This window comes from Elaeis guineensis, chromosome 6, assembly GCF_000442705.2.
Source record: "Elaeis guineensis isolate ETL-2024a chromosome 6, EG11, whole genome shotgun sequence".
NCBI classification, from domain to species: Eukaryota; Viridiplantae; Streptophyta; class Magnoliopsida; order Arecales; family Arecaceae; genus Elaeis; species Elaeis guineensis.
In genome coordinates this window covers 8,309,798-8,318,345 of record NC_025998.2, presented here as the reverse complement: position 1 = coordinate 8,318,345, position 8,548 = coordinate 8,309,798, and the positions used below count along the sequence as shown (strand labels likewise).

Here is an 8,548-nt window from a genome sequence, read left to right as displayed (position 1 = left end):
GTACGAACCGAGAGGAGAGAGAGAGAGGCGTGAGGCGCTGTGAGAGAAGGAGCAGGAGGCTCCTGGACAGCGGTCGCCAGGCTCTTCAGGGGTTCAGGGGGGTCTCCAAGAGAGAGAGCTTTTGTGAGGGAAACTTCATGTGAGAGATAATTGGGTGTACAAGGGTTGAGGGTGAGGTCTCCTCTTGTAAAATTTTCTTTTCATAGTAAAGTTTGCATGCTCCGTGGAGGCGAGCCCTTTTGTGGCTGATCTACGTATTTTGATTGTTTTTCCTTTTGTTTTGTTTCTTCTTTCTTCCTGCTGCATCGCGTGGTACTGAAAAGATCTTGGGAGGTGGTGTTTTGGCCAGACATCCACCCAACACTTTTCATCTAACCTGGTCTCAAGCCTCATCCAAGTTCCATCCACTCCCATTATTCTTCCTCTTCTAATATTTCCCCCTCCTCTTTGGACCTTATTTTTGTCCTCAACTCTTGTCTCAATCTAACATTATCCCAAGCATTATCCACTCCCACCATCTCCCCCTTATTTCCAAACCTCGTCATCCCTCCTATCCATTTAAGCCACTTCTTATAAAGATATTTTAGTTTTAAAAATCCCACGTAATTATCACATGATAAAATTCCATAAATCCAAACAAATGAAGGTGGATAGCGAGATTATATTGAATCACATGGCTAACTTGAATCACCATTTTGAAATATTTTAACTCGGAGGTACACAGGAAAACCGACTTTAAGGTAGGGGGTGTCTGGATAATTTTGCTAAAAATTATCTAGAAATTCAGTTACATAATACCTTGGATCCGAATCAGGTGGATACAATAAGAGCTAGCACGCCTGTAGCCCATTTCATCCACCCGATACATCAAACAGCTTTTCATCCAACAATAACCAGTGGCTTCCTAGTAATTTTAGAATATAGTGGGGACGTCATGGTAAATAAGCGGTGCGGTGGGCACTTTAATCCTTTCTATTTCATTGTAACGGGCGAAAAGCAAACGAAAAGGGAATTAGAACCCAGAGCACAAGTGAAGAACCCAAGGCTTCCAAGATCCGCTAACAATTAATTAAAATAGAAACTTATATTTATCTTTTTTTTTTTTTTTCCCTTAAAATGTTTTTCGAAACATAGAATTGGAGTACCTTGCAAGCAAGCTTCAGGAATGGTGGCGAGTGGTCATCTCTAACAAATAATGCGACCCGCTTCCTCTCCCTCTCTTTTATATCTTTAATGCCACCTAGATTTCTCTTCTGAAAAATCCCAAACCCCTGTTCCGAATTCCCTAATTTCTTATCCAGAAAATCTTAGATTTCCACCTCCAGCGCCGCCATGCCAGGTCTCGTCGCCCGGCCCAACGGTCCACCGCTCCGGATCACTGTCCCCAACGACGGCGACACCCAGATCCGGCGCCCTGGCGACGTCAGATCCCCCATCCCGAAGAAGTTTTCCACCCCGTCGCCCTCCCCGTCCTTCCGCGCGAGGCCCTCTCCGGACCGGAAGAAGCGGACCCCGGGATCTTCGTCGGCTGGGAAGCAGCGGCCACCAACGGCGACGGACGAGGCTGCGCTGGACAACCCGGATCTGGGGCCATTCCTGCTGAAACTGGCGCGGGACACGATCGCGTCCGGCGAGGGCCCCGCGAAGGCGCTGGAGTACGCGCTGCGCGCGTCGCGGGCGTTCGAGAGGTTGGGGGACGGGGCGGCGCTGGAGCTGGCGATGAGCCTGCACGTGACGGCGGCGATCTACTGCAGCCTGGGGCGGTACGAGGAGGCGGTGCCGGTGCTGGAGCGGGCGGTAGCGGCGGTGCCGGAAGCCGGAAGGGCAGCGGAGCACGCGCTGGCGGCATTCTCCGGGTACATGCAGCTCGGGGACACGCACTCGATGCTTGGAAGGTTGGATCAGTCCATCGATTGCTACACCAAGGGACTCCAGATCCAGATGGAGGCACTCGGGGAGGGAGATCCCAGGGTGGCCGAAACTTGCCGGTGAGTGCGCGCTGTACACCTTTCTTTCCGTGTATTGCATTTTTTTTTTTTTTTTTTTTTTTAACCGTCCCGCCCAGTCCTCCGGCGTGGATGGATGGTCTCCATTGCCGTGATGCCCCTCGAGGCGGGGCGCATGTTAGCTCAACGTGTGTCTCGCGGTCCGTTTGGAGGCTGTTTGATCATCGAGAATCGTGCGCCTCGTGTTCGGGTTGGAACAGTCGAGTGGGATACCTGCCATCGCGGCGTACGTTAGCATGACTTCGCGCTGAATGTCAACGTGCGCCGTCGAGGTCGTTCGCGTTTATCCACAGGGATTGAGACTTTTTGCACCTTTGGCATAGGTTAGCGCGGACGGCGTTTGCGATTTTTAGCATGCGCCGGATAGTGCTCCGGACTCCGGAGCACGCTGTCACAGTGCGCAGCACGTGAGGACCACCCGAGCCGGCGCATGCTAGAACAACAGGGAATTACGCGTTATCGTGTGCCGTGATAAGCGATCGGGCGTTTCCCGCCGGTTGGCTCTTTTTCTCCCTAGATAACCTTTTGGCGCACGTTACCATAAACTATGCTTAATTTCCTAGCCTGCGCGGTAGGATTGGTTCCCGGGTGGAAGAGTTCAAACCCAATAACAAGCCAAGGAGGATAACGACCAGGAGCATCAGCAATCACCAAGTGAGACAAACCATGGGGTAAGCTATGAGAGAAGAGCTTTGGATGTAACTGAGAGATTGCGAGCGAGCCAAGTTGTCAGCACACTGGTTCCTTCTCTCATTGCATGTGTTACCTCAAATGATTGTAAAGATGAGAGTGTAATCGTCGTATCTGGAAAGCAAGGATTCAGAAATGACAGTGCTTGAAGTGCCAAGAAAATAGACTGCAGCATATAAACCATAACGGGCTGCCATCAACTCCGTCGCAGGAATTGAGTTGCGGATTAAAGGAACTTTTCCCAAACTTGAAGATCACGGATAATTAAACTGGTTCCGGGTTCTTTGATCTCCCATTTCTCCATGCTTCTCCAGCTCTTCCCTTTCCCCCCTGCATTAGTAACTGAATTTTAAAACTTTGGCAGGTACTTGGCCGAAGCCCACGTCCAGGTAATGCAGTTTGATGAGGCGGAGAAGCTCTGCTGCAAGACCCTCGACATCCACCGTGAGCACAGCCCTCCCGCCTCTCTTGAGGAGGCTGCAGACAGGCGTCTCATGGCCCTCATCTATGAGGCCAAGGGTGACTTTGATGCTGCTCTGGAGCACCTTGTCCTTGCTTCCATGGCCATGATCGCCAATGGTCAGGAGATTGAGGTTGCTGCCATTGATGTCAGCATTGGCAACACTTATCTTTCCCTTGGCCGCTTCGATGAGGCTGTCTTCTCCTATCAGAAGGCCCTTACAGTGTTCAAGTCCATCAAGGGTGACAACCACACGTCTGTGGCTTCAGTCTTTGTTCGCCTTGCTGATCTCTACTACAAGACAGGCAAGTTCCGGGAGTCAAAATCCTACTGCGAGAATGCCCTCAGAATCTATGCCAAGCCTGTTCCAGGTACCAGTCCTGAGGATATTGCTGGAGGTCTGATGGAAATTTCAGCTATTTATGAAGCAATGAATGAGCCTGATGAGGCATTGAAGCTGTTGCAGAAGGCACTGATGCTGCTGGAGGATTCGCCGGGGCAGTGGAGCACTGTTGCAGGGATTGAGGCCCAGATGGGGGTGATGTATTACATGGCTGGGAGGTATGGAGAGTCTTGGAGCTCTTTCGAGAGTGCTGTGGCCAAGCTGAGGGCCAGTGGTGAGAAAAAATCGGCCTTCTTTGGGATTGTGGTGAATCAGATGGGGCTGGCATGTGTGCAGCTGTTTAAGATTAATGAGGCAGCAGAGTTGTTTGAGGAAGCTAGGGCAATTTTGGAACAGGAAAGTGGGTCAAGCCATCCAGATACTCTCGGGGTGTATAGCAATCTAGCTGCAACATATGATGCCCTGGGAAGGTAACATAACTTCTGCACTTATTTGATCCTCATGTTTAGTCGCTCTTTTTCTAGAAACTACATCTATGGTTCTTAATCATTACTCAACCTTCTGTATGTAGCTTGCAAGTTGATTTTTTTGTTCTGTTGCTATTTTCATGCCTTTCTCTATTTGTTCTTTAATTTTACTCTTAAGAGCTCATTTAGTTCATTTTGTAAATGGTTTGTTGTTTTAAAACAAGGAACAAATGGATGGCACATTCCTTTCAGATATAGATCCTTATTTTCTTTACGAGAAATAATTAGTTACTTCCCAGCAATTCAGTTCAAAAGGGCTATGAAATCTTAAATTTTCTGAGTCCCCATTACACTAAATTTCTTCTTGAGTCAACTATGTTATAACTTGGAAAGCCTGATATAGCATTGACATAGCCATGCTTTCCAGCAATCAACCAAAAAATTAATACTTGCTGTGTCATTCTAGGGAAATGACAAGCTCGAACCCATGTAATATCTAGAGAATTACTGAACTATTCTATTCTTATATTTCTTGTATCTTAAAAAGGCTGTTGCACTGCAATTCCACAAACTAAACTAGTCAGTACTGGTCATTAACACCTATTGCTTCCCCTAGTTTTAGCACCATAATTTGTAGTAACCTCGTCCACACTTTTTGAAGTTTTCCCTTTCTTAAAAAGGATAAAGTGTAGCTTAAGTCTTCCTGTTCCTGTATTATATTCTATTGCACCAACAGCTTATTTTGAATGTTCAACGGCATTTACATGTAGATCTGCATAGTGGGTCAATCATTACATCATTAACTGTAAATAAAGAATTTTAAAAAACATAATTAATTGGTTTTTTAATAGAAAAAAACTTAGGCTTTACATGAGTCAAATGCCATGCATTTTATGTGATTCTTAAGTTATGCATGTCATCTGTTTTTCATTTCAAATATATAGATGCCCATGTTTCTAGTTGAATGATATATATATATATATAAGAGCCACTCAAGGAGCATGTAGTGACTCCTCAAAATATGGAATCAACTTGGGGAACAATCGACCATGGAGAATGGGGTTAACCAATTGCAGACTTAAGACAAGCCCCAACAAACTTGATCCTTGCTTGTTGTTCTGAAAGATTTTTCTTGGTCAGATATATGGGACACGATAGTTTATTAAAGTTGGATTTAGTTATTTCTAATAAGATGTGGTTATATTGCAAGGTGAAAAGCATAATTTTTAGCTTTCTTGATTGTGAGGTTAATGGAGAACAGATTTCATGAAGAACACAATGTTTTTTCCTATTGGTCTTTTATATGGACAACTTACTTCTTGCATGACCTTTTGGGTTTCATCTTTGGAATTGCGTTCAATATTTTATTTGAATAGGGTCCTGACTTCTAAGGTCCAAAAGTCACTTTGTACCCCTACAAATGAATTTGGAGGAGATGGAGTGTTTTATTTTATTTTATTTTATTTTATTTTATTTATGCAATTTCTTGTTTGGGTGTTGGTTTGTGGGGATTGGAGTTGTGGTAGGTGCATGGCCTGCTATAATTTCATGAGCTGTGAGTGGTAGCCCTTTGTTCGATAAACAGAGTCTAAATTTAAGCTATTTGGTGGTTGGTTGATTTAATGTGAGTTTGAGGGCTTAGATAAAATGTGTCCTATGTAAAGAATGTTAGTTTGGGAAGTCATCTTTAGAAGATTTTGGACATCCCCTTGAGTTGTAATATATGCTGATATGCCTAGATGCCCAACATTTATTATATATTGCAAGCTTTGAGAATCTTCTACATTGTTTTAGCTTTATTCTCTCAAAATTCCTTCAAATATTTTAATGCCAAAGGCTCCAACAGCTTCCATGATTGCTCAGATTTATTTCTTTCTCTTGGTAATAATTATCCTCCGTCATTCAGCTAGCATATTGCTTGCCAGTTCAAATTGCCTTAGCTTATCATCTTTGGCACGGTAGGGAGATATGATCTTCATCTTGAGGAAATACAAGAAACATGTGCTTGCCAACTCTGGTTATGTCCTATAGGAGTTCTTTTTCTTTTGAGTGCTTCTTCATGACATGATGTCTGAAGGATATCTTGCTAGTTTAAAGCAAAAATAGGGATACCAAATCCTACCATCTTTCTTGTACAAGAAGGAGGAGCTCATCAAATTGCCCTTACTTTTGCACTTGCATTACCTTGTTCCTCAGCAATCTATCAGATATATCATCAAGATGATTTTGACTTTTCAAGGTTTCTCCTCATAGCTGCATTCCATATTATTATTCTACTTCAGACCCTGCTACCAAGTTCCTTCAGTGAAGCCATGGAAGGAAAACATTTGGTCAGCAGAGCATCCAAATGCAACAAGCTACCTCTGGATGCAGGTAACTTTTTTAAAATAGCATGTTGCTGGTTGAACTTAGTATGTAGTAAAGGACCTCCTTGAACAGTATGTCACCTAAGCTATCGGTAATCAAACTTATCATGTTGTCCTTTGTGGTCAATTGGAAACTCATAGAAAAAAATTTCTAATTTCGAGGAGATGGTATGTAAGCTCGTATAATAATTAAAGAAAATTCTGGCAAATCTGGAGAGAGGTGATCATGGCAAGATGAGTTTGTTAATTTTCTTCTGACACAAATGCAAAAAAAAAAAAAAAAAAAAAAAAGGAAGAAAAAATCGCTTGGTTCTTTGCCTTCGTCAGTCAGAAATGGTGCTATGCTTGTTATCTCATATTTGACAATATAATATAATTTCTATCAGGGCCAGGTAAGTGATGTGACCGGTCCAACGCCATTTATTTTGGATGCATAAGTTCATCTGTTGTGACCTTGATCTTCACAACAATGGTCTCAATTTATCTAACAGATTGATCAACACAAGCCGGGGTAAACCAGCTGAGCTGGCGCAAGCTAGCATAACTCATGTTAAACTAATTTTATTTCGAGCTGACCTAGATGCGTTTATGAATTTTCAAGATATCTGGTGAAAGCTGAGCTGAGCTAGCTACTAGCCAAGTGTCAATCTAGCTCGAACTGTTTACTAATTGAGCGTCAAATTCTAGCAGAATTTCAAGCTGAACACAACCTGCTTATTAACAACAGCTCTTCCATTTGAAAGCCCTGGCTGCAATATAGCACGTCACTTTCGTCTTTCTTCTATTCATTGTTGTCATCAGATATTGCATATATTGCATCTTTACGGTTAATAATGGAACTTATTCTTCACATTAGTGAAGAGAATTTTTGGTAGATTTACTGTTTTGGGCCTTGGTGGCATCTTAATTATGAGAATATGCATTCCTATACTATTGCATCACCGTTATGATTCAGGTATTGTGATAAACATGTTCTGGCTTAACCAATCGCAATTCCATAGAGTTGGAAGCTTGGAATTGTCAAGCCTACTGATGATCCAGATGAAGCCTCTAAGCATATGAGCTGTTTAGCACAAAATATAATATGTTATAACTCAGGATCAAAAATGTTTATGTCATGCACCCTTTTGCGCTTGTTTTATGACAGGGCCGAAAATGCAATTGAAATCCTCGAATATGTACTTAAGGTGAGGGAGGAGAAACTTGGAACAGCAAACCCTGATGTTGAAGATGAGAGGAAAAGGCTCGCTGAGCTCTTAAAAGAAGCAGGTAGAGTCAGAAATAGGGAGCCAAAGTCCCTAGAAAATCTTATGGTTACTAATTCGCAGAGGGTCAAGGAGGGCACAAAGAGGTGGTCAGGCCTGGGTTTCAAGACTTGATGGAGAACCGTGTAACATCAGAATGCATGTGTGAAGAGATCAAAATAGGAATTCGGTGGTTTCTTGTTGTTTGAACTCTTTAGTTTTCCATTTTTTGTTATTTTCTGTTTCTTGAAATGTTTACGTCTTCCTACTGTTGATTTACTGTGTATTTATGATGTGAGTGAAGCTGTCTGATGTTGGGCTTCTTGCATGATGGTGAATATATACGAGTGTTGTAAATGATATCCAATATTTTTTGATATTATATATAAATTTTTTTCTTACAATTATTTACAAATCGATTAAGATAAATTTCATCTCTTCTATAGTGAATACCTTGAGTTAATTTTACCATGACACATTGATGGATGACCGTTTGTTTAAGCATTTGGGCAGGGCTGTTGCAAGTCAGAGGATGAAGTTACTCTTGGCTCTTCCCTCGGCTCTCTCGATCGTCTAGAGCACCTTGAGCCTGGAACACCCTGCGGCCATTCATGCTCTCCTCTACCACATAATAATATGCAAGAACAAGTTTAGAGCAGGGTGGAGGATCTTGTGGGATTAGAGACTCCCCATTGCTAGTGATGGAACTGGAATTGATCACATGGGAAGCAGGTCTCTATCATGATTTGAAGTGAAGCAAATAAGAGAAAGAGTGAACAGGCTGTTTATATCTACCTGAAAGGCTGCTTGATGAGATGTGTTCTCAAATCGATATGCAAAATACGTTCAAGGTTTGGCTTTTAGAAGGGAAGAGAAACAAGCCATCTGACATAGCCAGCTCATGCAACGTCCTCCCTCTAGAGGTGGATGGTGAAAACCAAGCTAAGTTGGCCTGCCAAGATCCCAGCTAAG

The 8,548-nt window shown here is 43.2% G+C and overlaps 1 protein-coding gene across 1 annotated transcript; it reads left to right on the top strand.

The window, feature by feature from the left end:
• Window positions 1-1,019: 1,019 nt before the first annotated feature.
• Window positions 1,020-7,983, top strand: LOC105047282 (protein KINESIN LIGHT CHAIN-RELATED 1). Its single transcript, XM_010926143.4, has 3 exons — window positions 1,020-1,988; window positions 3,061-3,969; window positions 7,480-7,983. The coding sequence occupies exons 1-3, from the start codon at window positions 1,333-1,335 to the stop codon at window positions 7,709-7,711; spliced, it is 1,797 nt and encodes a 598-aa protein (XP_010924445.2). The 5' UTR covers window positions 1,020-1,332; the 3' UTR covers window positions 7,712-7,983.
• The last annotated feature ends 565 nt before the right edge of the window (window positions 7,984-8,548 follow it).

Coding starts and splice junctions, on each gene's coding strand:
- LOC105047282 (XM_010926143.4), top strand. CDS start 1,333: ATGCCAGGTCTCGTCGCCCGGCCCAACGGTCCACCGCTCCGGATCACT. Junction 1,989..3,060: donor AGGGTGGCCGAAACTTGCCG/GTGAGTGCGCGC, acceptor AAACTTTGGCAG/GTACTTGGCCGAAGCCCACG. Junction 3,970..7,479: donor ACATATGATGCCCTGGGAAG/GTAACATAACTT, acceptor GTTTTATGACAG/GGCCGAAAATGCAATTGAAA.